The sequence below is a fragment of the Rasamsonia emersonii genome (assembly GCF_000968595.1).
Source record: "Rasamsonia emersonii CBS 393.64 chromosome Unknown ctg1118621762452, whole genome shotgun sequence".
Lineage (NCBI taxonomy): Eukaryota > Fungi > Ascomycota > Eurotiomycetes > Eurotiales > Trichocomaceae > Rasamsonia > Rasamsonia emersonii.
The window spans coordinates 25512-51281 of NW_013562538.1; the positions used below are offsets into that span (position 1 = coordinate 25512).

General features: G+C 51.4%; 8 protein-coding genes across 8 annotated transcripts; 4 read left to right on the plus strand and 4 right to left on the minus strand.

Moving 5' to 3' along the window:
• Positions 1–50: 50 nt before the first annotated feature.
• On the minus strand, positions 51–3383 carry T310_10248 (uncharacterized protein; the record flags this gene model as incomplete). Its single annotated transcript, XM_013467333.1, has 8 exons — positions 51–1460; positions 1516–1601; positions 1802–1893; positions 2135–2226; positions 2282–2309; positions 2473–2925; positions 3055–3119; positions 3342–3383. The coding sequence occupies 8 exons, from the start codon at positions 3381–3383 to the stop codon at positions 51–53; spliced, it is 2268 nt and encodes a 755-aa protein (XP_013322787.1).
• A 624-nt stretch (positions 3384–4007) lies between these two features.
• T310_10249 (Mitogen-activated protein kinase) lies at positions 4008–5587 on the minus strand (the record flags this gene model as incomplete). Its single annotated transcript, XM_013467334.1, has 8 exons — positions 4008–4095; positions 4149–4332; positions 4388–4466; positions 4534–4890; positions 4948–5047; positions 5107–5150; positions 5205–5531; positions 5576–5587. 8 exons carry the CDS (start codon positions 5585–5587, stop codon positions 4008–4010), a joined length of 1191 nt encoding a protein of 396 aa, XP_013322788.1.
• A 2977-nt stretch (positions 5588–8564) lies between these two features.
• Positions 8565–9432, plus strand: T310_10250 (Guanine nucleotide-binding protein alpha-3 subunit; the record flags this gene model as incomplete). Its single annotated transcript, XM_013467335.1, has 4 exons — positions 8565–8691; positions 8755–9100; positions 9157–9285; positions 9333–9432. The coding sequence occupies 4 exons, from the start codon at positions 8565–8567 to the stop codon at positions 9430–9432; spliced, it is 702 nt and encodes a 233-aa protein (XP_013322789.1).
• Positions 9433–13197: 3765 nt separating this feature from the next.
• T310_10251 (Phosphorylase) lies at positions 13198–16366 on the plus strand (the record flags this gene model as incomplete). The annotated part of the gene is made up of 6 exons (XM_013467336.1): positions 13198–13376; positions 13443–13455; positions 13559–13895; positions 13968–14045; positions 14121–15886; positions 15962–16366. 6 exons carry the CDS (start codon positions 13198–13200, stop codon positions 16364–16366), a joined length of 2778 nt encoding a protein of 925 aa, XP_013322790.1.
• An 804-nt stretch (positions 16367–17170) lies between these two features.
• On the minus strand, positions 17171–19810 carry T310_10252 (Cullin; the record flags this gene model as incomplete). The annotated part of the gene is made up of 5 exons (XM_013467337.1): positions 17171–17359; positions 17423–19347; positions 19391–19427; positions 19595–19664; positions 19761–19810. The coding sequence occupies 5 exons, from the start codon at positions 19808–19810 to the stop codon at positions 17171–17173; spliced, it is 2271 nt and encodes a 756-aa protein (XP_013322791.1).
• A 369-nt stretch (positions 19811–20179) lies between these two features.
• Positions 20180–21998, plus strand: T310_10253 (uncharacterized protein; the record flags this gene model as incomplete). The annotated part of the gene is made up of 4 exons (XM_013467338.1): positions 20180–20484; positions 21039–21105; positions 21181–21186; positions 21363–21998. 4 exons carry the CDS (start codon positions 20180–20182, stop codon positions 21996–21998), a joined length of 1014 nt encoding a protein of 337 aa, XP_013322792.1.
• An 81-nt stretch (positions 21999–22079) lies between these two features.
• T310_10254 (uncharacterized protein) lies at positions 22080–23588 on the minus strand (the record flags this gene model as incomplete). The annotated part of the gene is made up of 3 exons (XM_013467339.1): positions 22080–22125; positions 22424–23291; positions 23369–23588. 3 exons carry the CDS (start codon positions 23586–23588, stop codon positions 22080–22082), a joined length of 1134 nt encoding a protein of 377 aa, XP_013322793.1.
• A 525-nt stretch (positions 23589–24113) lies between these two features.
• On the plus strand, positions 24114–25077 carry T310_10255 (uncharacterized protein; the record flags this gene model as incomplete). Its single annotated transcript, XM_013467340.1, has 3 exons — positions 24114–24541; positions 24614–24669; positions 24728–25077. 3 exons carry the CDS (start codon positions 24114–24116, stop codon positions 25075–25077), a joined length of 834 nt encoding a protein of 277 aa, XP_013322794.1.
• Positions 25078–25770: the final 693 nt, after the last annotated feature.

Consider the following 25770-nt stretch of genomic DNA (forward strand, 5'->3'; position numbering starts at 1 on the left):
AAATCCTGAATGACGAGATGAAGGTGTCAGACAAATCGACCAGCTTCATTTCATGACTTCGAGTCAGAGGTGCTTTGAGATTCAGACGGTGCGACAACTTCGGTACTCTTTGCTTCGGGCGCTTCAGCCTGATCATCCTCGACCTTGGCAACCTCCGAGTTTTCCTTGGGTGCGGGTTCTGAAACACTGGAGCTGGATACGATAGCTTCCGAGCTTTCGCTCTTGCCGTGTTTCGTCTCCTGCGACCCCGAAGACGGCTCGTCAGAAGCGTTTTGTGTATTAGTTTCCCACGGCGGAACGGTCTTTGACAGCGGCGACTTTGGTAGAGGAGCATCATTCGTCGCAGGTTCCAGGCCGCCTTCTTCCTTTCGGTGCGGAGATAAGGAATCGCTCCGATCTTTCTTCCGGAGAATGGCACTCCACCGCTTCCTTCGACTTCCACTTCTCGCAAGGCCAGATAAATCTTCGCTCCTCCGATGTGGCGATTGTGTTCGCCCCCGATCTGACTCAGCTTTCTCTGTGTTGGCAAGCGTTGTCGTCGAAGATGATGTGAGGGACGACCGCGGTGGTGATGTGGTCGTCGGAGAACTTGATGCATTTCTCCGCTCTTGCCATTCCTTGCGTCGCTCACTGGCCCATGCGCTCCAGGAGCTGAAGTATGCACCCGCTTTCTGACTAGCTGCGCTGACGGAAGCCTGCGCTTGGGACAGATCCACAGAAGGTGCCTTGCGACCTCCAAACCAGGAGTTCACTGATATTGAGCTCCGTGGAGAATGAGGCGGTGAGGTAACAGACTCCTTGTCCTCGGATTGTCGCTCTGCTGCTTGCTGTGCCTTCTCTTCGTTCTTTTTCCGCATGGCTTCAATATCTGCCCAGAAGCTACTGAACACCGAGCTCATCTTCTTTTGACCGCTTGCAAGATGCTTGTTCAGCGCCTCGCGACCCTCTCGCACGCGCTCGTCAAGATGCAGCTCAGCAACCTGTTGCGTCAGTCGTCGCTGGATGTCCTCGATCGTGAGTCCTCCAGCACAGGGATGCCGGGGCTCTACGATGGAGAAGAGGAGTGCATCCGACGTCAAGCGCTTGAAGAGAGCATAGTTCGCCGTCTTTTGCCACCGTGCTAGAAATTCGGAGTTGAAATCCAACGCCGGGTCACCCTCAATATCGAACGTTTGCGCTTTGATCTTGGAGCCGGCTTCGGCGTTTGTCCCCGACGTGGATTCTAGATGGTCATGATAATTCATGCAGGATAACAGTGCAAGCAGGTATTCCTCGAATTGAAGCCTGATAAACTCCTCAGAGCCCATGTAGCCATGAGTTTTGGGTTGCCGCGGGTGCGCGTCATCCCACGTATCATTGACCGCCTGTGTCAGAAAATCGATCCACCGCCTATCTGCCGGGGTGAGAGACAATGCGCTCCGTAAGGAGGGAGAGGTTATATTGATGGTTCCCTCGTCCAGCTGCGGAGTAATGTTCAGATCTTATATTTCAGTAAAATAGGGGATGGCTTCTTACATTAATAAGGATATCGCTGTAGCGGTCCTTCTGCTGTAAAAGCAGCGAATTCGTCGATCCCACAACGTACGACTTAGTTCCGTGATCTGCGAGCAGGTCCAGCTGCTGCAAAGGTGTGTAGGGACCGAAAATACTCCCCTTGGAAATGTCAGACCCGTTCACATTGCACTTTGGAAGAAACATCAATCAGACCTTTCCGAAGATTTGAAGGGGCAGACCCATGTATGCAAGTACTAAATGTGTGTTAGCAGGGACCCCGGGTCTTGTGGTGACAGTCTACTCATACAAGAGCTCCTTTCACTTGTCTTTAGAGAACTTGGTTTCTCGGCATTCTGGGCGTAGCTGTCAAAGGCTGGGTCGGCACAATCTTGAAGATTACTGATGAGACCGGGTATCAAAGAAATCAAAGAAAATTGTATCATGCATAAGCGTTCGCATCGTGAACCAAAAAATAACATCTGTGTGTTGATGAGCACCATCATTCTCAAAAGACAGGTGCTCTCCATACCTTGGGCTGTAATAGAAGACATTTAAACAGAACGAGAGTTTGATATTTAAATTCGTGGATCATTTCTCGTAAAGAGAGGCCTTCATTTCGATTAGCACGAGCAGAACATACCTCTGCAAGATTTCCCAGCGAAACTCACCGAGGTATTGATCTTTCCGTGCCTCTTCATTCCTCAGACTGACTAACAGGCTCTCCCGGAATTTCTAGTCACCAGCAATGAGTATACGATATCACTTCAAGAGTTGAAGTCAGGTATACCTTTAGGATGTCAGTGTCCGAGAAATCCCTGTAGTTCGATAAATTCCAACGTCAGCCTCAGCTTTGTAACCGATTCTTGAATCCAACAAGCCTGCAGAGGAAATCGCCCTGCAAGTCCCAGCGTGGCAATCGACACCGAAATCCATATTTTAGGCACGCCTACGTTTCAAGCACATCGCCGAGGAACATACCGCTGCGCAAACCATGCCGATGTCACCATCGACAACTTCTCCCTCAGAGGCCCAAAATGTTCAGGGCTATCGGTAACGACGACGACCGCCTTTTGAACCGTCGACCTCGTCACATCAGGGGGGCGATTAATCAACGTACTGGCATCGATCTGCCTCGTGCAAGAGATCCCGAAGAGCGAAGTCGCCGGTTGCGAGGGAGTTGCGTCACGCCGGAGTGTAAAGTACGAAAAGTCTTCGGTGGATCTACAGACCAGCTTAACAGTCAGAAGCCGTACCATAGAGTTTTGAGCAAGGAAGGGGCCAGCCAAATCCGAATTGAATGTTGAATGGTATATGGGGTTGTCATACGCATGCGCCCCGTCCGACAACGCCATGAACGGCAATAGCGACCAGTCGTTCTCGGCCGCAGGATTTGTTCCATCGTCTCCAAAACATAACTCGATCTCAGGGCCTCTGCAGAACAATATGAATTATTAGCACGAATTCACCTGTCGTCCCCAGTGCTGTCTCATTGACCTCTCCGGACACAAATAACATGTCTCGTGGAAGCGAAGTAATAAAGATGGAACAGGCAGCACTCACCTAGCATGGTGAAAGTCTATAACCAGGACAACAGGACCCTGGTTGGCAGTGGTTTGTGCCATGACCTAGATCGGTTCGACAGGAGAGTGGAAGACGATGTGGATCGCCTGGTGCAGGCTGACCCTTTTCTGCTTGTCGCTGTCGCGCTCTCTCCTCTGGTACTTTTCACAAAATGCGATTCAACAAGAAGGCTCAAATATGCTGTGTTGCAACCGACTCTTGGTCGCGGACAGCACAGCAAACATTCACTGACCTGATGTAACTGCGCGACCCCGAGCGCGTCCAACCTTGATTGGCTTGGGAGCCAGGGCGGTGAAGTCGTCGGCCATGCTTCACATGCTTGGCATTCGGAGATAGGGCGGGGTGTATCCAGCAAGACAAAAAGTACCTGACACAGCTTTTTCGAAGCAGATTAAATGGATTAATAGGATGGATTAATTGGTTTGCATTATATTCTCTACCACTGGTTGTCAACTGCAAGTCCAAAAATATCCCAGACCCTTATTCATTAATTAGATTCTTCGATCTATTCTTGACGCACACATCATATGAACATAACCAGTCCCACGAAAAGCGCCCTTTCTGCAAACCTGCCCATTCCATCATCCATTTTCATGTAGAAAACAACAAAGTTTAACAGAAGATGTCCCCTCCCTCCTAGATCTTCCCGTCAATAACAGCCGACACGGGCTGTGCCACGAAGAAAGTAGGAGAATTGCGCAGAGTGCAAACTGGGGAGGGGCCGAAAGAAAGGGGGGGAAAAAAAAATACGTGGGCTTTCATGTACATGTCATCTCCGCAGCCAGGCGAAAAAAGGAAAAAAAAAATATAGATCAGATAGCTATCAGATCGTTCTCGCCTAATTTTTCAAAAGGAAAAACAATACAGGGAGCTAGAAACCCCCAACGTGGTCTAGTAGCTCCCTACATCCCATCATCCTTTGTTGTCTGAGCCTAAGAAGGAGGGGGTGCAGGGCCTTGGACCTCGTCCAAGGACGTGACGCTTTGATCGATATTATGGTAATCCAAGATTTCCGAGTACCTGAGAATGCGGCGATTAGTAAATGCCAATATGCAAGACGAATATGCACGCACATCATAATTTTCCAGGTATCCACTGGTAGATCCGCATCGTTAAAAGACCAGTCAAACTTCTCCTCCGCCTCTGGTTCATCGGTCGGATCATGATAAGGTGCCAGGTACTCGTGGGCGAGGGCATCGCCAGCCCGGATTCGCTTCTTTGGGTCGAAAACGAGCATCTTCTCGAGGAGATCGACGGCTGCAGGACGTCAGAACCTAGACACCCCAGTTAACTCAAACTTGGTGACACGCACCTGCAGGATCCGCGTTCTTGAACTTGTTGGCCAATGGTTGCCGCTCGCGCTTTGGCAAGGATTGAACGAATCGTAAGGTCTGCAAGGGGTGGGGGCAGTCAGCTCCTGTTTGTTACGGACGAGAAGCAAGGCAGAGCGGATCTCACATTCTCACTGCAAATGGTCTGGATCACATCATCTGGTGGCGTGCCAAGAAGTTCCGTAATGATGGAGAATTGGTTGACATGGTCCTTTCCTGGGAAGAGCGGTTTTCCATCGAGCATCTCTGCGAATATGCATCCAGCACTCCAAATGTCGACCTCCACGTCGTACTTCTGCCATGTGAGCATGATTTCGGGGGCACGGTAGTATCTCGTCGAGACGTAGCCGGTCATCTGAGGATCTTGAATGCGTGCTAGACCAAAGTCGCAGATCTTGAGGTCACAGTTCTCGTTGATCAGGATGTTGCTGGGCTTGAGATCACGATGCACCACACCGGCCGAGTGAACATATTTCAACCCTCGCTATAAACGGTCAGAGAACAAGCCACCTCGAAATGGGGCGGAGATATGGCCACATACTAATATTTGATAGAGGAAGTATTGAATGAATTGTTTCTCTAGCGGCCGTGACGTGAGGAGTCGGTGCAGATCTGTTCCCAGAAGTTCGGTCACAAAGTAACTGTGAGGGGAAAGTCAATACGCTATGACGGCATGTCGTCGAGGCAGAGCTTCACGTACATATCTTCCAGAGGAGAGATAAATATATCGCTTAAGCTGATCACCTAGCTGCTGTTAGCATAACACCACACCTGCGCTGCAGACCGAGGCCCACCAACATTCTCATGTTTCAGGTGTTTGAGCAGCTTCAGCTCTCTATACGTGCGTTTCGACAGCACCGGAGTGCTGAATGGTTTCATGATCTTCTTTACTGCAACCGGCTGGCCCGTCAATTGGTCTCGCGCCGAGCTTTTCCAATGCACCCTGTCAGTCCCAGTCCTCCGCACAGAACTCGTCGCCAGCTCTTCGCCGAGAAAGCCAGATCCAAACGTACCAGACAAGACCAAAAGCACCCATGCCCACCGGTTGCAGGTCTGTGTACCTGAGTCCCAGTCAACTGACGATTCTGCCACATCATCGACGCAGTGCACCCGGGCCACCCATACCTGGTGGTGATTTCGAAGGTGGTGCCAAAGATCTGGGCACGCACAAACTCCGCCATGGTGAGAAACAGGCGATTCGCACGGGACACAAACCAAGCAGGGGGGTTTTGCGAGGGACAGGAAGCTGGTCGTCTCCGGTACAGCAGTTAGGCGATGCTGATGGGAAGAGAAGATAGATGGGTGTGGGGAAGGAGTGGCGGGAGCCGGAAGAAGGAAAAGCTGGTTGGCGGGTCAGGGTCGGAATGGCAGAGCAAGGGAAGAGCAGGGAATATACGTCTCGGAGGGTGCGGGGATCCTGGCTTTGTTCCCGCAGAACGGAAGAGACCTTTCTCGACTTCTTCGAGAGATCGGGGGAGCTCTTATTTTTTTTTTTCAAGAATGACGTTGACGAGATAGCGCAGTTGGCGAGGGGCCCGGCAGGTGGGCAGATGGCGGGTGACGGCGTGCTGACTGGCGGAATGCTTTTGGCAGGGCGAGACAGAGAGCAGACCGCCCAGGGCGGGGACTCTGACGCTGTCCTGCAGATTGGCTGGAAATGCGCTGCCGCCGACCTGGCAGCGTTAGCAACTTCAGAACCGGCCAGATGGTAGCGGGCGTGTCAATCCAGGGTGCCAAAAGACACTGTGCACGAATGAAATCAACCCACACCGCCAGCATGGGGCTTGTGCCCTGGCCAGCACACCAGTGACACCACGTCTACAATACAGAGAGCATCGCCTCGGACAGCGGTGGAGCGCCCCTTGGGAAACTACGCTGTGCAATGTCCACCGGTGGAGGCTCTCGATAGACTAGACGCCATCGATCGCACGATAACCAGATCCACGATTCGTGGTGAAACGATGCGCGAGGACTAAAGTAGACAAGAATTATGAGATGCAGGAGACGGCGTCGTCAAAGCTCCAAGTAGCTAATTATTACGTGTAGACTGTCGAGTTGTCCTTGCTTAGAGCTTCCCATCAGGGCAAGCTTCGATTCCCACAGAGATATCGCTGCCACGCTCCGTCGTGGATCTCTTGAGGAATTCCACAGAGCAGAAGCATGTTGGCACTCCCTACGTGCTACGAAGACCATCATTGGGCGATGCACTTCACGCCTATCGTGGCCAAGTCGGCCTTGGCCTTCAGGGGCTGAGGCTGAGGCTGGCGCGAGGGAACAGCATTGCTCCGGTCTCCGGACACGTACCTAGCCGAGTAAGGCCTGCGCAGATCGCGAGTCTAATCCTGATAGAGCACCAGGCTGACTGCGCACGAAATCCTAGGGTACGGACTACTCCGGACAGCCCTTGCGCAGGTCATAATACTCGGGGGATGATGGTCGACTCAGGGTTCCCAGGCGCAGTGGCATCGTTTGCTCTCCTTCGCTTCGCTTTCGCCCCCCCCCCCCCCGGTGAGGTTCCAATTGGCCTGCCACACTCCGCAGGCACCGTTTGGTTGCTTCCAGGAGCATGCCGTCATGAATCTAGGACAATCCTCCGGTCCTCGTCCGGCGTTCCCGTGGAGACACGGACGCGCTGGCTGTAAAATGTACAGAGCAGAGGAGAGGAGGATTTCGCCAGCAGGAAGCAGAAGGCCGGGGCTGCCCTTAAATAAATAAAGACGTAGTCCGGCCGGGATCGCGTGTCTGCCTCACAGGCCAGCCGGTGGTCTTCTCGTTGGGGCCACCTGCCAGACAGACGATCGCAGCGATGCTGAAGAACACATGGACGAGGCCGCCCCCATCTCGGCGACGCCTGACGACGAACCACCGCAGGGAGACGCTCGGGCCAGCGGGCGGCGGGACGCGATTGGCTGGCGGCGGGCCTGGGTGGCTCCGCATACCCGCTGCCCACGTGAGGAGTCGCTCCTCTCCGCAATGGCTGACCAAGCCAGCATCGCTGCATCGGCGCGCGACGGACTGGGTTAGCTGATTCCTAATCGCCTCCCCGCGGCCGCTCTCGCGTCTCCAGGCTCAGCTCTCGTAGGCTGGGCAGTCCCCTGGAGAGGCACAGTCGTATCGCATTATTATCTCGCTGTCGTTGAACCCGTACACCTCGCCTGGTGCGGATCAGGCAAACCGGCCGTCCTGAAGTTTGATCTCCTCCCTGTCCTGTCCTGTCCTGCCCTTTTGTCGTCAAGCGCCAACAGCGCCCGCTCCCCCTCGGCAAACCCCCCACAGCCCCCGATAGCACGCCTCAGCCGGCGCCCTGGCGGCCTGGAAGCACTGTCCAGTGTCCACGCTGCTAAGGTTATGTTGTGCTGTGCCCCAGGCAGAGCCTGTCCATGTACCACGCTGCGTGTAATTACTACTACTACCGCCTCTTCCTGCGTCCACCTCTGAGCCTTGCCGCTTCCTCCTTCGCCCACCCTCCTCTTGCTGTCCTCCAGCTCCTGTTCCTCTGGCCTCAGCCCTCAGGTCTCCCTGCTTGAGCCTGCATCTACGTCCTGCACGGCCTGAGGAGTAAGGACGGCAACATCAGCCTCCCTTCAGCTCTCCCCACGCTGCCGTCGGGGAACGCACCTGGATCGCCGGCCTCAAGCTTCTATCTCGCCCCGGTCCCTCCCAACTTCGGACGCTCCTAATCGTCGCATCTTGTCCACAACCGTCGACAAGATATCACGCTTCTCTCATTCTGCCGTTTCTCGGACGATTGCGATTCTCCCCTCCGTGGCGATTCACTGCCGCCATCCCGTTCAACGTGGACGCCCAGCTCGAGGTCGCTCCCGCTGTCGTGTCGTCAGCGCTGCATTCCGCCGCCGACGTTGCGACCAGACACAGCCCGACTGAATCGATCTCGTTCCGACCGCCGTCGTCAGTTCACAGTCGACTCATCTAGCTTCGAGCGCCACGATATTTGCGGCCCTGTGCCCTCGTGGCTGGCCCCCGGTGCTTCCGTTTACGCCTGTCGGGGCGCTAGTCGACTTCTTTGTTGACGGTTTGGCCGTATTGCAGCTGAACCCGGACTATTCTCATCCATCATCTATTCTTCGAATCGCCGATCGGAAGTTTGAACGTGGGAAAAATTCGTGAATCGGAAGAGTCCCCAAAGATTCATCCAATATGGGTGCGTGTCTCAGCTCCGAGTCCGGTGTGGACTTAGAAGGGAAGAAGAGGAGTCAGATGATCGATAAGAAATTGGAGGAAGATTCAAGGCGACTACGCAGAGAATGCAAAATCCTACTTCTGGGTATGTGACGAATATGATAGCCTGTCTCGGTTCATTGGGGCTGACTTTGGCTAACCTGCCCAGGATCCGGCGAAAGCGGCAAGTCAACGATCGTCAAACAGATGAAGATTATCCACCAAAATGGGTACTCGGTCGAAGAGCTCGCCTTATACCGTCTGACCGTATACAAGAACCTCATGGACTGCGCGAAGGCGCTGATTGGGGCCTACCACCAGTTTGACCTGGAGCCGTCCAGCCAGAAAGTGCGGGATTATATCACCTTCCTCCTGGAATACAATATCGATCCCGACCCAAATACCCCTCTCGACCCCAAAGTCGGGGATGCCGTGACATACCTTTGGAACGATCCATGTACTTCGACGGTCCTGGAACATCAAAGCGAATTCTATCTGATGGATTCCGCACCATAGTAAGTGGTGTGTGTCTGCTCTGATCAGCGGATGAAGGCTAATGGCATCGAAACAGCTTCTTTGAACATGCGAAGCGAATAGCAGAGCCGGATTACATTCCCAATGAAGCCGACGTGCTCCGCGCCAGAACGAAAACGACGGGTATATACGAGACGCGCTTCACGATGGGCCAACTCAGCATTCAGTGCGTCTTCGCATCCTCTCGAGAAACATGACTTGTTACTGACGCAGGTCGACAGTATGTTTGATGTCGGAGGGCAACGAAGCGAACGCAAGAAGTGGATCCATTGCTTCGAAAACGTCACGTCCATTATTTTCTGTGTCGCGTTGAGTGAATATGATCAGGTCTTGTTGGAAGAGAGTAATCAGGTATGCCTAACCTCGAACGTGGTTGGTCTCCAGAGTCACTGATCTTTTTTTTTTTCACTTCCAAAGAACCGAATGATGGAGAGCCTAGTGCTTTTCGACTCGGTCGTCAATTCGCGATGGTTCATGCGCACCAGCATTATTCTTTTCCTGAATAAAGTCGATCTGTTCCGCCAGAAACTGAGCCGCTCGCCGTTGAGTAACTACTTCCCCGACTATTCCGGAGGCAATGATGTGAACCGAGCCGCCAAGTATCTATTATGGAGGTTTAACCAGGTCAATCGCGCACATCTTAATCTATACCCTCAGTAAGTACTCGCCCCACCAGGTGGCATCTAGAGCAGTCACTGATCCGCCGCACTTATAGTCTCACCCAGGCTACCGATACAACAAACATCCGCCTGGTGTTTGCCGCGGTGAAAGAGACCATCCTACAGAATGCCCTTAAAGATTCCGGTATTCTATAACCTCAGACATCTGTTCGTGGTTCGATCCAGTTGGCATGCAGATTTTTTTTTCCCCCACCCCTTTTCCTCCTTTCCGTTCCAGCGCGGTTCCTTTCTCCATTTTCTCTAATGCTTTCTGCCGGTCATCGCCCTTATTCTGGTTACCTTTCAACGCAGCCATCTAATGACTTGACTACCCAAATATTCTTGCTGGTTTTTCTTTGCGTGGAAATTGAGACGGCGTTCATGGGGGCGGCATCATCTAACACTTTTCTTATTGTTTTTGGGCGCTTTGATGTGGCATATATCTGGGTATGCAGAAATGCCGTATGTTTTGATATGTGATTTTTCTTTGCGATCGCTGTTCATTCATATCTGGCCTGTGAGGCCCAATTCTTTCCACCCTTGTGATTCTTCCCAGATTTCCCTTGCCGCTTGGGAGTGCTTTCTCGTTCATCGCTTTGGGGGCAAAAGTTGCTGGCACATTGAGTTTCTTTCTCTTATTGTTTTTCTTTTCTATTTTTCTCTTCGCGCATTGGATGATGATGAAGGGCTTGGACCAGGCCTAACTTTTTTTATCAAGAAGAATTTTTCCTCGCCAGTTTCTTTATACTTTCATATTTTTTTTCTATCCTTCTTTTCTTACGTTTATCTTTTTCGCGTCCTTTTTTTTGCATTTATGTTGATCGACATGTCAGCGATGGAGAGAGGGAGGCGGCCGTCTTCTCCCGGCTTCGTTCATCCGTGTTTTGGTTTGGGTCGGTTATGCCGCCTTGTACGCATAATTGAGATTTTTTTTTCTATATTAGCGTCTTGTCTTCGTACTTGGTCTCCTTCTCAGATGTGGCCCTCACATGGGAGCTGCACTTGGGCCCAAAGCCGTAAATCGTGCCTGCCAGTGCAGCAGAATCATTCCGGTGTACTATACTAAGTGCTATACTACTAATTTAGTTACGATATTTTTCTCTACAGATGGGGAAGTAGACTTTCGTCAAGCTTCGCATCAGGATTTTGAAACGGACAGCCCCGGTTTCTTTTTTTCTGATCCTTCGGGTAGATTCCCGTAGGATTACGCTTGATCTTCCTCTGCCCACTCCCTATCTACCGATGGTGGTTCATTCAATAGGCGACCTAAATACCTAAAATTGTCAATTAGCACAGCCATGCCCAGCTGAAACTGATTAGATTCCAATGCCACTGAATTCGTATTTCTTTATTCAATGGCAGTGCTGCGGTGGCAGGCTGTGCTGAGAAACGCGAGTTGTCAACAATTTTGGCCCGGGAAGATCCGCCCCCAGGAGCCAGCTGGACCTGCAGCAAACTCGAAACAGAACAAAAAAAAACGTGGCAATGTGAGTTATTTTGGGCAGCCTGAGGCCTGAGGCTTTTTGGGGCCATTCATTCAAGACTCAAGTGGATCCGTCAATAATGCCAGTCCTGCACGAATTATCCTCCCCAATGATCCAATCTATACTCTGTAGGGGCAGGAGGGCAGCTAGGGCTCCCCAACTTCCCAGCCCCATCGGACGGGGGGATTTACGATTCCCATGCCTGTCTTGTCTATCACGCGATTCACACGGGTTTTTTTTTAAGGCGATTTAAGCCCGGAATCTATTTTTCTTGGCGTCATTGCCGGATTGAGTATCGTGACGTCGTCCAAGTCGCTTGATCGGAAGGCGGCGGGAAGCATGCTTCTCCTGGCTTGCACTGGACAAGACAAGAGTCACGGACACACTATTATTAGTCTATTACTTCAAGATAGTAATAGTAATAGTGGAGAATCCAACACCCCAAAGTCCGTTGCTGTCTCGTATCAAGTTTGGTTTTTTCGTGCTCGTGTTTTTTGCACGCCATGCATAAGTGATGAATCCTTGGGCGCTAGCCTAATCTTATCTGAGCAGGACTAAATGTTGATGGCGGCCACGTGTTGGATTGTACTGTATAGTACATACCTAGGTACAGTACATGTATTCAATGCGAGCTTTTGATATATGGAATACTTGTATGTTATATATCTACATTCCATATATCAAACGCTCACGTTTAAGGTGGTGAATCTACAGCCGCGCAGCGAATGTATGTACAGTACAGTACTATAGATAGGTAAAGAGTCACCATTTGTCCCCTCAGTGTTCGGCAATTGCCATGATTTGGGTGGCAGGGGTGATTGCCTGTAGATAACGATTGAAATTTAATTAATCCATGCGAGAGTAGGACCAGCAGGGGTCGTCTCCCTGGTGGCGGCCGGTTTCGACCATTTCTGGCCCAGATCTATCCATGGGTCCGATCGACCCCGCGGTAGTAAGTAGGTAGTAGTGGCGCTGGATGATGAAGAGTGCCTGCCCAACAGGTAGTCTTCGAAATAGGAACCAACATGTCGAAATGCACAGGTAAGCCTGGGATTCGTCGGAGGGTATAACGGAGGCACGACATACGGTATCGATCCTTTTTTGATCACGATTCACCCCCGCAGAGACTGAACGTCTAGACCCCTGGTCACGCTGCCCCGCCTTCTTAGTCATGCTGTCAGGTGAGGTAAACATCGACCAGGTACAAGGTGCTCGCATCCATGGATGTGCCTGTCGACTGCTCTGTCCAGACAAAGACGGCCGGACTGGCAACGAATCACACTGCCAGCATGATGCTACATGGCTTTCTCTTTTCTTGTTTTTCTCCAAGCTTCACCCCTGGCCGCTGGACGAGCTGTTGGCATCATGGGAACCCCTCATGAGCCAACCCCTGTTCTCTCTTCTTTCACCAGCAGCCCTTCACTGAATGAGGCGCCGACACACGCCTCGCAATTTCTCATCTGACTTGAACTGGACACAGTAATTGGCAGCCACCCCTCCCCGTGTTGGACGGTCTTTCTCAATCCGGGTTCGAGGCAAGCAATGAATGCTTCGACCAACCTGTTCCTTGGCTTACCTTAGGCTCTTGAACGCCTCATAGCTGTCAACTGAATGAGACTCTGTGCGACGCTACATTTCTCTCCTGCTATTGCTGTAGAAGCTGTATCGTAGCGCCTCTACTATTCCCTCCTGGTTGCGTTGATCCGCAGCATTAGACATTCTGTCCGATTCTTTGTTGTTGGCGCTTGCTCTCCTATTCGAAGCCTTCACCACCACGAAGAAACAGCGACCTGCGACATCCGTGCACGATTCTTGACTCCCTGCAGCGGTGCAACGTTACTCTCGGTAGATATTCCGTTATATGTGGATACTGCTTCTATCTAACAAACACCGAGAGAATCAATTATACACTGAGTCAATCTTTCAGCTGCAGTCATGTCCTCCAAGCCTCTGTCTCGCGAGCGCAGACCCTCCGTCGGTGCCCCCATTTCCGACCTCCAAGGGCCCGTGGGACCGGGTTTCAGTCGTCCCAAGCACAAGCGGACCTTCACTGGGTTCGGACCGGCTGAGATCAACGCAGTCGAGGCCAGTATTCCGGAACCGCTGAGGGAGGCGTAAGTCGGACAAGAACGGACATTTCTTCTGTGAATAATCAGTTAGATTTCTGACCGTTCTTACAGGTGGCAGAAACATGTACGACCCTCCCATTCCCTCTACCGCTCGTGCTATACCTCGATCGTCGGGATGGCAGTTGAGAAGCCGAGGTGACGTTAATCTTAATCATATGAAATCGTAGTCCGCGAAAAGTTTCCAGAACAAGGAAGAATTCGAGGTATGCTTACAGCCAAGAGCCGCACAACTATGCGCTGTTTCTGATTGTCCCCTGGTCTGGGGTAGCATGAATTCATTCGCCATGTTGAGACCACCCTGGCGCGCTCGCTCTTCAATTGCGATGAGTCGTATGTCACGCTTTCACCTGTCTTCCGGCGTAAGAATTGAGACAGATACTCAATATGACATTCAATTTAGGGCGGCATATGCAGGAACTGCTCTGGCCTTCCGAGACCGGCTGATTATTGAATGGAACAAGACGCAGCAGCGTCAGACATTTGCAGACCAGAAGCGCGTGTATTGTACGGTGCTGGGAACATCACTGTTGTCATGAAAGTAAACTTCGGACACTGACATTCTTGTCTATTGCTCAGACCTTTCCCTCGAATTTCTAATGGGTCGAGCACTCGATAATGCCATGCTGAACGTTGGCTTGAAAGATGTCGCGCAAGGTACATACATACATAACTTAGTCTACGCACCTGCCCATTACCATAAAGGTTCAGCACGCTGATAAGGCATTCTAGATGGCTTGTCTGAGCTTGGTTTCCGCGTCGAGGACGTGATTAATCAGGAACATGATGCGGCCCTTGGGAATGGCGGGTTGGGACGCCTCGCCGCGTGCTTCCTTGACAGTCTGGCGACTCTGAATTATCCAGCCTGGGGTTATGGCCTGCGCTACCGCTATGGAATATTCAAACAGGAAATCATCGATGGTTACCAGGTCGAGATCCCCGATTACTGGCTGGATTTTAATCCCTGGGAATTCCCACGCCACGATATCACCGTGGACATCCAATTCTACGGCCATGTCATCAGATACCAAGATGAGTATGGAAAGACAGTCAACTCCTGGCAGGGCGGCGAAACTGTCCAGGCTGTGGCATACGATGTTCCAATCCCCGGATATGGCACAAAGACGACGAACAACCTCCGTTTGTGGTCTAGCAAAGCCACCAGTGGCGAGTTCGATTTCCAGAAGTTCAATGCCGGTGACTATGAAAGTGCTGTTGCGGACCAGCAGCGGGCAGAAACCATTTCTGCTGTGCTGTATCCAAATGATAATCTTGAACGGGGCAAGGAGCTCCGTTTGAAACAGCAGTACTTCTGGTGTGCAGCATCCTTGTACGATATTGTGCGCAGGTTCAAGAAGACTAGGCGTGCCTGGAGGGAATTCCCTGATCAAGTTGCGATCCAGCTCAACGATACTCACCCGACGCTTGCCATCGTCGAGCTGCAGCGCATCCTGGTCGACCTAGAAGGTCTTGACTGGGACGAAGCCTGGCACATCGTCACCCACACCTTCGGCTACACAAACCACACGGTCTTGCCGGAAGCGTTAGAGAAGTGGTCGGTGCCTTTGATGCAGAATCTGCTGCCTCGGCATCTGCAAATCATCTATGATATCAATCTGTTCTTCCTACAGTCCGTCGAAAAGAGATTCCCAGAGGATCGAGATATGTTGGCCCGCGTCTCGGTGATCGAAGAGTCGCATCCGAAGATGGTTCGAATGGCACATCTGGCAATCATCGGATCTCATAAGGTGAACGGAGTGGCGGAGCTGCATTCCGACCTGATCAAGACGACGATCTTCAAAGACTTTGTTGCCATATACGGGCCAGACAAGTTCACCAATGTCACCAACGGCATCACTCCGAGACGGTGGCTCCACCAAGCGAATCCACGATTGTCGGACCTCATCGCTTCGAAACTGGGTGGCTTTGAGTTCTTGAAAGATCTGACTCTGCTCGATCAGCTGGAATCCTTTGTCGACGACAAGGCCTTCCGGAGCGAGTGGGCAGAGATCAAATATGCGAACAAGATTCGCCTTGCCAAACTTATCAAGGATACCACCGGATACAGCGTGAACCCCAGGGCCCTGTTTGATGTGCAAGTCAAGCGCATCCACGAGTACAAGCGGCAGCAGCTCAACATCTTCGGCGTTATCCATCGATACCTGAAGATCAAATCGCTGAGCCCGGAAGAGTGTCAGAAATTGGTTCCCCGGGTATCGATTTTTGGAGGCAAGGCGGCGCCGGGGTACTGGATGGCGAAGACGATCATCCATCTGATCAACAACGTCGCCGCCGTGATTAACAAGGACGCCGATGTGGGCGATCTGCTCAAGGTCATCTTTATTGAGGATTACAACGTCAGCAAGGCGGAGATCATCTGTCCTGCGTCGGACATCAGTGAACACATCTCGACTGCCGGCACGGAGGCCAGCGGGACGAGCAACATGAAGTTTGTTCTCAACGGAGGTCTCATTATCGGGACGTGTGACGGTGCCAATGTAAGTCCATTCAGGAAGAAGAGAGTTCACGACGAGGATGGCTCCTTTTTTTCTGACTATGTATATGTGTCATAGATCGAAATCACCCGCGAGATCGGTGAACAGAACATCTTCCTCTTCGGTACCCTCGCCGAGGATGTTGAAGAGATCCGACACCGCCACCGCTACGACGGCTTCAGGCTAGACGAGAACCTAGCCCGGGTATTCGAGGAGATCCAGAAGGGCACATTCGGCGACGCAGACGATTTCTCCGCGCTGATCTCGTCCATCACGGACCACGGCGACTACTATCTGGTGTCGGACGACTTCCACTCGTACCTCACGACACAGGAGTTGGTCGACGAGGCGTTCCAGGACCAGGACGAGTGGATCGCCAAGTCCATCACGAGCGTGGCGCGCATGGGCTTCTTCTCCACGGACCGGGTCATCAACGAGTATGCCGACAGTATCTGGAATGTTGAGCCTCTGCCGGAGGAGTAATCACATGTATATAATAAATAAATACCTTTTTTTTTCCCCTTTTCTTTCATATTTCTCATTCTGTCTAGCTTATATGTACGTCTCTTTAGCCAGCTATACACAGTAGTTGTCCTTACTATACATATCTGATACTCACAGGTCGACAAATATGACAGGCAGTCTTCTCTTCTTACAGATAGGATGGATAAATGAACCGATCGATATACTATAGTTGTCATGAAGAGATTTCTTTTCTTTCCTTTGTCAAAGAAAAAACAAAAACAAAATGTTAAAGCATGTAACTCATTAACATTGCCATTGCCATTGTTCATGCTCACAGCAATAGGTATCATTATTACAGCCACTAAGATAAGAAAGAAGATAGTTACAACCTAGAACTATGCCCTTCGTTTGTTTGTTTGCTTGCTTTGTCTTTTCTGGACGGGCAAGGTCCGCCTGTTTTTTTGTCTTTGGCTTTTGCCTCCATGGAGAGTTTGATGGGTCTGGGGGAGTGCATATGCCATGGAACCAATTAACAACCCTACATGCATCCCGTCTCGCCTTGGGAAGAGAGTATCATTCGTCATCAACAAAACAGCATGAGCATGAAGATAGAAGGAAATAAAAGAAAAGCAACAGATTCATTTATCCCACCCGGCCAGGCTTCCTCGATGCAGGGAGCAATTGGAAAATCCATCAGAGTTACCTCACCCGTCACCCCATCTCAATCGAGTTAGCGGAGGAAGTCGAATTTTGAAACATCACCTAAATGCTTCAGCATCACAATCATGATTGTAAGGAAAAAAAAAATGAGGCGTAAATGGTTCATGCAATGTAAGCCAGCTCATCCCCATCCAATCGTTCAATGTAATCCTTCTCCATAAGGGCTTCGATGTTCTTCTTAATATCCGGTATCTTAGGAGGAAACCGTGCCTTCACCTGGTTGATGACCTCCTGGACTAGCTGGACGTGTTTCATCTTCTTGCGGGATTTCATAATACGGACAATCGCAGACTGAAATCAAAAGTTAGTCTCGTCAAGATATCGAATGAATGCAAAACTTTCGACTGAGCATACCTGTAGAAGCAGTTTCCGGTCCTCCTCGATCGTCTTGTGGGTGTCGTCGGATTCATGCTTCTGTTCCGACTTGATCTGGATGTTGAGGTTGACTTTGATCTTCTTATTCTTGAAGTTGTGGTTCAGACTGAAAGACACGCCCGGCGCTGGCTTGGCTCCTTCGGGGTTGGCTAGCAGCACCTTCGCCTTGAGAAGAATGCTCATGTTCGGTTCAAGAACCTCGTTCGACAACTTGGTGGCCTTCTGAATCTCCGAGTATTCCAGCGTGTCATGTTCGTTGTAAAGAAGCAAGATTCCCATCTGAAACGTTGACACTTGGAACGTGTAGGGAACCTTGGTGTTCTTGATGTAGTTGGCCTTGATTTCACCCTTGCACAGCTGCCACAGCCATGTCAACTTGCGACCACTGTGCTTATCGAAGTAAAAGCTCTGGAACCGTTCGGCTGTCCTGACAATCTCGGGCGGGGGAATGAATTCCGTCGAGGGCGGGTTGAGAGGCCAGAATCCTGTTCCCAGGATCTGGAAATGCGGATCCACCATCTTCTTCCGGTCTTCCTCATCCAAGACTTTATCCTGCCAGTCCCGATAAGCGGCGTTGAGATCCTTGGAGATCTGGATGTCCTGGAACATGCGCTGCAGCTTGTTCGTGTATTCAAACCCACACGCCTCTTTCAGCTTACTGATCATGCTGGTCTCTGCATCGTCCGAGACGGAACTAACGTGCACCAGGCGCTTCGCAAGCATCTTGGAGTAGAACTTCTGGAACACATCCTTATCCTCAATGTACTTGAAGACCGTCATGATCTGGCCTAGCATCTCCTCCAATTCCGATTCCTCCGCGGCCTTACCGCCTTTCTTGAGTAATGAGTCGGTGTATCGTGCCAACAGCTCGGGCGACTTCGTGGAACTCGTCTTGCAGATCTGGTTGCGGTTGACGAACTCGCGGCAGGCGTTGTCCAAAGACCGGACAAACTCTGATTCTCCTGCAAATGCCACGTTCACCAGGTTCTGGTATCGCGAGTGGACCTGCAGCAGCGCATCCACGTACGTCTTGGGCTCAAACTGGTCTCCTTCCGCCGCCACCTTTTCGACGGCAGCCAACCCGGCCTTTCGGACATGGGTCTCAAATTTCGCCCGGAGCGGATCCAATCCATCCTTGATCTTCGACAGGAGGCGGTACATCCGAGCCAGATCGTCCTGTCGTTCGTTGTCCAAGAGGACCTGGAATTCGTCACGCAGGAGACCAGAATGCGCGGTGACGAGAACATCCAAACACGTCTCGGTAAGACGCTTGGTGATGTCAGGATGCAGGTACAGTCCCACTCGGGCCTTCTCTTCCTCCAGACGAGACTCGGCCTTCTTCATGTATTCCACAACACTGTTCTCCGCGACAAACTGTCGGGACTCGTTTTCGTAGTAGACCCGGGTGGCCTCGATGAAGGGCCGCTCGAAATAGTACCGGTACACCTCCAAAGTCGACTTAGTGCTGTCGTTCTCATCCAGACCCAATGACACGTACGAATCGACGATGTTTTTGATCTGCGACTGCTCGATCGTCTCGCCGTTCCGTTGTTTCTCCACCAGATTCAGCACTGCGGCCATGACCTTCTCCTGAACCTTCTTGAAGAAGTCCTCCCGCCACTTAACCAGATGAAGCGTGTAGACATCGTAGATATTTTTCTTCCCTTCATCGATCTCCCTCTTCACCCAGTGTCGATTGAGGTATCGGAAAAGGTGATTGATGTATTTTGCGGCGGTTGTGTATCGATCCCACTCCCGGATATAGAATCCTAAGAGTGCCTCCTCAGCGTGGGTTTCGGAAGCTTTGTAGACATTTTCAAGATGGCGTGACAAGTATTGACCGAGAAGGTTGTAGAGTTCTTCGCCGAGGAGATGCGCTATCAACACGAGGAAGCTGTCAGCGGCTGATCACACGTTCCAAGTAAGAAGAGAAGACGAAGCACATACCGCCTCGGTGAGCTTGCAAGCCTCCATTGCTCACAGCCTTTTGAGACGTGCAGAAGTTGTGTACCGCCCTACACAATGTCAGCTGGATTCGCAGACCGGAGGTACGGGAGACACGAACGTGTAGAGAGCCATGTACTATATAGTAGTAAAACTGGTTGTCAGTACCGCCCAAAACGTGACAAGACCAGATCAGAGAACACGTACGGTCTTCATATCAACACCCTCCTCCAGCTTGAGCATCACACTGTCGATGCCCCTCTCCAAGAATGTCCATCTGCAATTATTAACCACTGGTCAGCTTCGAGCATCATGCCGAAAGCAAGATCCCAACTCCTAACACATTTGTGAACGCCATTCCACGGAAACTTACGTTTCGTCGAGGTCATCCTTGTGAGGGGTTACCGGCATCGCAGTAGGCATGGTCGACTTCCGGAGACGATTCGACCGGCGGAGAAGACCAGCGGGAGCTGATGAGACTTCGGAGGTCAGATCCTTATTCTTCATGGTGTGTGCAGCGATGTGGGGGTTCGAGAAAGGAAAAGAGTGTGTTTCAAGAAGCCCAGGCCAAGTCGACAGAAGCAAGAAGTCAAAAACAGACAGCTGGAGTGCAGATACGACAGGGACTCGGATGGATAGAAAAGGCCACAGGTAAACAAGCACTGGGAGAGTTTTGATCAAGCGGGCCGGCGGAGACGCATGCACACGTACGTGCCGCGAGTTACCTGACAAACAGCAGAAGCTTGCCAACGTGATCAGATTGTGACGGTTTGGGTTGCAGGGAAGGGAACCATGGCGACCATGGTGAAGGTTGCCAACCGCCGAGATATGACAGGCACACCGCACCAGGGCCGGAACGTTCCACCAGACGCGATAAAATCAAAGGAGGGCAGGGCAGCCATGGGATGGGATGGATATGGGGGTAATGCAGTGGTTATTCTCATACTCACTAGATCACAGATCAGCTCAGACACCGGAGTGTCTGCTGGAGACGCTCGTTCAAGACGAAACGAGAAGAGAGCAGGACGTAGCTGCAGCGGGGAGGGTTGGGAGGATGGCAGGGGAGAAAGGAGCGCGGAAGAGGGAAGAGATAAAATGTAGACTAAGGATGGCGGTGACAGTAACGAGCAGTCGGTAGGAGGGAGGTTCAGATAGTAATGCAAGTTAAGCTAGGCATGCACGCAGCGCGGGAGTAGCGATGGGGGAGCGGGCGGCGGAATGAGTTCTGGGGCTCTGGACGGAGAGGCGGTTGTTGCCTTTGCCAATCCACGGCTTGCCCGCTTGAGTTAGGCAGATCTCTCGCGCCGCCCGTTGGCGGTCTGGCGGCAGTGACGTGACAGGTGACTGTGCCACCACCGCCCTGTGGCTGCCTGGCAGTTTTTGCCTGAAGAATAATCGTCACACAGAATAAAAAATAATTTCCGAGGACTCTCCAGAGATACTACAGTTTTAGAGGGCGTTGAGTCTTCTAAAGTGCTGGCGATCGCTGAACGGAACCTTATCAGAACTCAACACTACCTGCAAGTGGACAGATAATTACAGTACATTACATAGACAGACCCAACAGAAGTAAACGCTCCCAAGTGGGATTCAATTTGATATGCGTATGCCATGGCTATCTCTATAGATAAAAAAATAATACTGTGGATAGGGGCCATAAGACCAGAGTTATCTTAAATTACACCCCTGTACGCGTAACTCAGAGGCTGTTGCAGGTTGTGTGTGCTTGCTCAGAGACGCACCAGATGACGTCATTCCTTGGTTGTTTGTACTGAACGTCTGATAGTCTCCAGGAACGTGTAAGTATCGCTTCTCTGCTCTCCATCTTGGAAATAAACAGTGAAATCCATATAATCTCCTATCCTGTGGATCTTCCAGGGCCAGGACGCTAAACAACGACTCAGCTGACAAACCATGTGACCTAGATACAGGGAAGTGCCGTGCGGCAGAGAGGTACCTGACAGACTCGAGATAGACGTCCACAACAGAAAAGAAAAGAGACATCCCGCATCGAAAAGAGCCAACAACGAAGACAAAAAAAAGAAAGAAAGACAGAAAGAAGGAAGAACCAAAGATGTCCTTCCGCCCAGCCTCCGAAATCCAAATTAGTCGACATTTGATCCCCGCCTGGCGTCGCCTCCCCAACACATCCATCCAAAACAAGCCCCTGCTGATCTACCACTCCGCCTTTAACGCTTCCGCTGCTCAGCTCTCCGCCCGCCTCGATGAAGTCGGCGTTGTTGTTCCCCAGTGGCAGTACACCATGTATCGCCAGACACACTTCCACTCGACCACCCACGAGATCCTGGGCGTCATCTCCGGCCGCGCGCGTCTCTGCTTCGGGGGGGAAGAGAATCCCGGCCGGGTCGAGACTATTGTCGAGCAAGGCGATCTGATGATTCTTCCCGCAGGGGTTGCCCACCGCCTGTTGGAGGATTTGAGTGGTGGCCGGTTCAAGATGTTGGGGTCGTATCCACGAGGGAAGAGCTGGGACATGTGCTACGGGGCCGATAACGAGAACGAAGAAGAACTGAGGAAGAACATCGAGATGCAGGGATGGTTTGACCAAGATCCACTGTATGGAAAGGATGGCCCTGCCGTGCACGTCTGATTCGATGGCACGAAATGTTACATCCATTAATAAGTACAGTATCATAATTTAGTCATTATTGCAGATCATGTGCGCATCCAGTTACTGTGCATGGATGACTGCTAGAGGCCAATTACCCATAATCACCCTATCCAAAACTGCAGTATAAACAAGAGACAAAAAAAAGCATTATACAGTACAATAGAAAGGACGTATGGTTGCAAAGCAGCACTCCAGAGGTCAACCCTGTGACCTCCACATTCCGTCCATATGACCAACCGTTTAGACGCCATTCGTAACCGTCAGTACCAAGCAAAAAAAGGTAAGCAATAAAAGAAGCCGGGAGGGTGTCTCATTTCGAAGCCACTCTCTCCACCAGTCTGAACATCGAGAACAAGAGATGGTCAGCATATTCTTTCAATCCGAGAGGAGCGGAGACGGCTTACCGGAATACACTGATCGTGAAGGTTAAGAGCCATGCGATCAACGCAATGAGCAGGACCGACGCAAGCGCCGTCTGCCAATCACAGATCGTGTCGTTCTTTGCGTCAAGGTGATGGTTGATGACGGAATTGGTACACGAACCCTGGACATCGGACAGGGACGCGAAGGCGAGACTCAGGTTGGCAGAATCGAAGACAATGAAGAAGATATCCAACAGTATCAGTCGCATTTTGGCCTTGGGAGACCGGAGCCCCAAGGGCTTCCCCGTGTATTCATCATAGGTGATGTACACCAAATAGACCAGGGCTACAGCATCGACAATGATTGCCATGTCAGCAGAAGGACCTTGAGGGCGACTGTATATCTGCGAAAGATGATGGATCGAGCCCCCCAGCGCCAGCGCACACAAGGAGAAGATCCACACCGTAAGCCGGAACACGAGCGGAACGATAGGACTCTTCAACAAGTTAGACTGCAAACGCCCAATCCAAGTTCGACGCCTTGCACGCCATCTAGTTTCCCGGACGCCCTGTTCGGCGTCAGAGCCGTCATTTGTCGAGTTCCAAGGATTCGAATAGTCCCCTAGGTTCTCGTTCAGCCAATCCCAGGTCACCGGCTTCTCCTCCAGGGAGCTTGTAGTGCGAGGATACGCGACAGATCTGGCAAATCTTATCCAGCGGGACACCCGGAATCCCGTCGCGGGGTCAATCTGATCCTCGTGCTCTTGTCCAGCTTGGTCCAAAGACGGTTTCTGCTTTGCGTAGGGCGAGTGATTATGCTGGGCCACGACGGCATCGTCAAGCTCGGAGGGTAGGAGCCTGGTGGTCGCATCGCTCTCATCCTCAGGTATCTCTACAGATCGAATCCATGCTACAATAAAGCGATTTGGAGTTAGCATCTATACTAGCTAGATATCTAAGACACTTGTGCGCCTGACGTCTACTTACCTGGCAAGGTCCGAACGGCCGGTGTCGACGGCCGGTCATGCGCCGAGTTCTCCGCAGACGCCAAAGGCTGTGAGGACTGTGAATGACTGGTTGAAGATGTCACAGTCCCTCGGCGAGGCTCCTGCGATCGAGATTCACCTTCAAGGGTGGTGTCTGACGAAGAGTGGCCGGCGGGGTCTGTTGTCGGTTGAGATGCTGGATCTTGCGCATCTTGGGCCATTGCCTGCTGTTAATAAGAAATCGTGTCCTCTAGATGATATGTGCCATGATATACGGCCACCCAATGAAGGTGTTGATATTGACGCTGTCCACGAAAGCTCGAGACCCCTGCGGAGAGGGCGGCGCAGTGCTTGGCGGGACGTCGTCACCATGTTAACGATACTCCGGAGTAGGCAGGATTTAAAGTTAACCGATTAACCAAGCCTGGAACACGGCGATCCCCGTAATAAGAATCGAGCCTCTTCTGGCGGCGCTGCTGCTTTTCCGGATTCCGGCCTGCAGCTTTGGCCAGTCGAATGACGTCTATCGCACATGTGTCATCGTTTCGGCCTCAGACGCTTTCCCTAGCACCAAGGCTCACTCTCATGCTGGCAAGCTGGCCTTTGCACCGATCTTCACTCCCGTGAATGAGCCTGCAGAAAGCATGTCACCTATTACAGCCTCCTTTTCCGTCGCGTTTTCTGTGAGATAGGGAAGCCTTCCTCATTGACCCTCCTTCCCCCAGCCTTCGCCCACGGCCGTTGCTATGCGTCTATTCCTCGTCCCCATTTCAACGAGACGCGCTTTCGTATACTGCCGATCCCCCAACGTCTTGAACGCGTCGCTCCTGGACAAGGTTACGGCCAAGGCAGCTGAAACCTGGGAGAAATGGGAGCGAGCCGATAAAGGGTGGAGGAAAACCCTCGTGTCCTATGGCCATGTTGTTCTCCAGCGGATTCCCTATGAAGAGTGGGGTTTGAAGAGTATCCCTCCTCTGAGCGCACAGCGCCAGATCGAGGAAACTCGCGAGAGAAAACCGGTTGATGTGGTGTTTCCGAGAAATGCAATCAAGCCGGAAAATGTGCTGGGTATTCTGAGCAAGCTAGGCACGGAGAGACAGGATCATCATCGCAGAAAGCTGTGGTGGAGCATCGGGCTTGCCCCTCTGACCTTGCCCATTGCAGTGATACCATTGTAAGGTGTCCCAAAGTTCACATTGCTAGGGCGCAGCAGGGGAGACTTGATCTAATTGTTTCATTGCACCAGGGTGCCCAATATCCCTTTCTTCTATTTAGCCTACCGAGGTTGGTCGCACTGGCGAGGTGAGTGTTGTGCCCTGTAGATCAATTATGTCATTTCATGGGACTCACCAATGTGCAGCTCTAAGCGGCTCAAGGCACCTGGTTTATTTACATGAGAAGGGGCTTTTGCACCCTCAATCCTCTCCAGAGCTCGAGAATTTCTATTCTAAACGTCTCATCTCTGGTAGACAAGAGCATGGGAATGAAAAGTCGGTCGTGCCTTTAGGGGAAGAGGATACAGAGGAGAGGCTGCTCCTCGAAGAGTCAGATGGGAAGGAATTGGGCGAGATATTGGGGGCTCCAGAGATCGCAATTGAAGTGGAACGCGCTGTTGTTCAAATACGGCAGAAGCTGCATTCTGAGCAAGATGCATCTGTCCAAGGAAAAGGAACGCGCGGGTCTAATACTTCGAAAGAGAAGGAGTTATGAAGAGGATTTGACTCATGTTAATCCTCCCATTAATGGGCCTTACCACTTCAGTCATTTGACTCATTCCTACAGTGATACCCAAAACTCCTTTTGAATTTCTTCCCATGCAAATGGGAAAATGCATACGCGGTTGAGGGCTGGTTCCATTTTGTTCGTTGATTGAAAGAAACTTGACAGCTTTTCATGCTGTTTCTGTATAATAGTCACATAGAGCTCATCTCATTACACATAAAAATATCTCTTTACGCATCCAAGCATAGTATAGTATTGACTTGTGTTCTAGGTAGATCCGATCACACTTGCTAACTCGTACTCGAAGATCTGCAGCAACTAGTTTGTTCATTTTCTTTGTCATTGCGGGCAATTAGGATCCTTCCTTCCAGATACCCTGCTAGGAAAATGCGTAATTTCTAAAAATGGAAATAAAACAAAAGCTCACTAGGACTCTGAGAGCGCAATATAAAAAAAGCTCACACCAGGGGTCCTCCCTCCCGGGACCCGCAGGTGCTACGAAAACCCCCGCCTATGCTTTTGGCGGGCAGGGATTTTACTACCACTTTTTTTTTGGTGGAAATTTGGGTCAGAGACCAGAGGGATGATTCGAACCCAGGCCGTTCATCTGGACTGTTAGTAGGTGTAAGAGACTTAGGCTACTTAACCACTGCACCATCGCAGCCCTGGTTTGTTGACAGG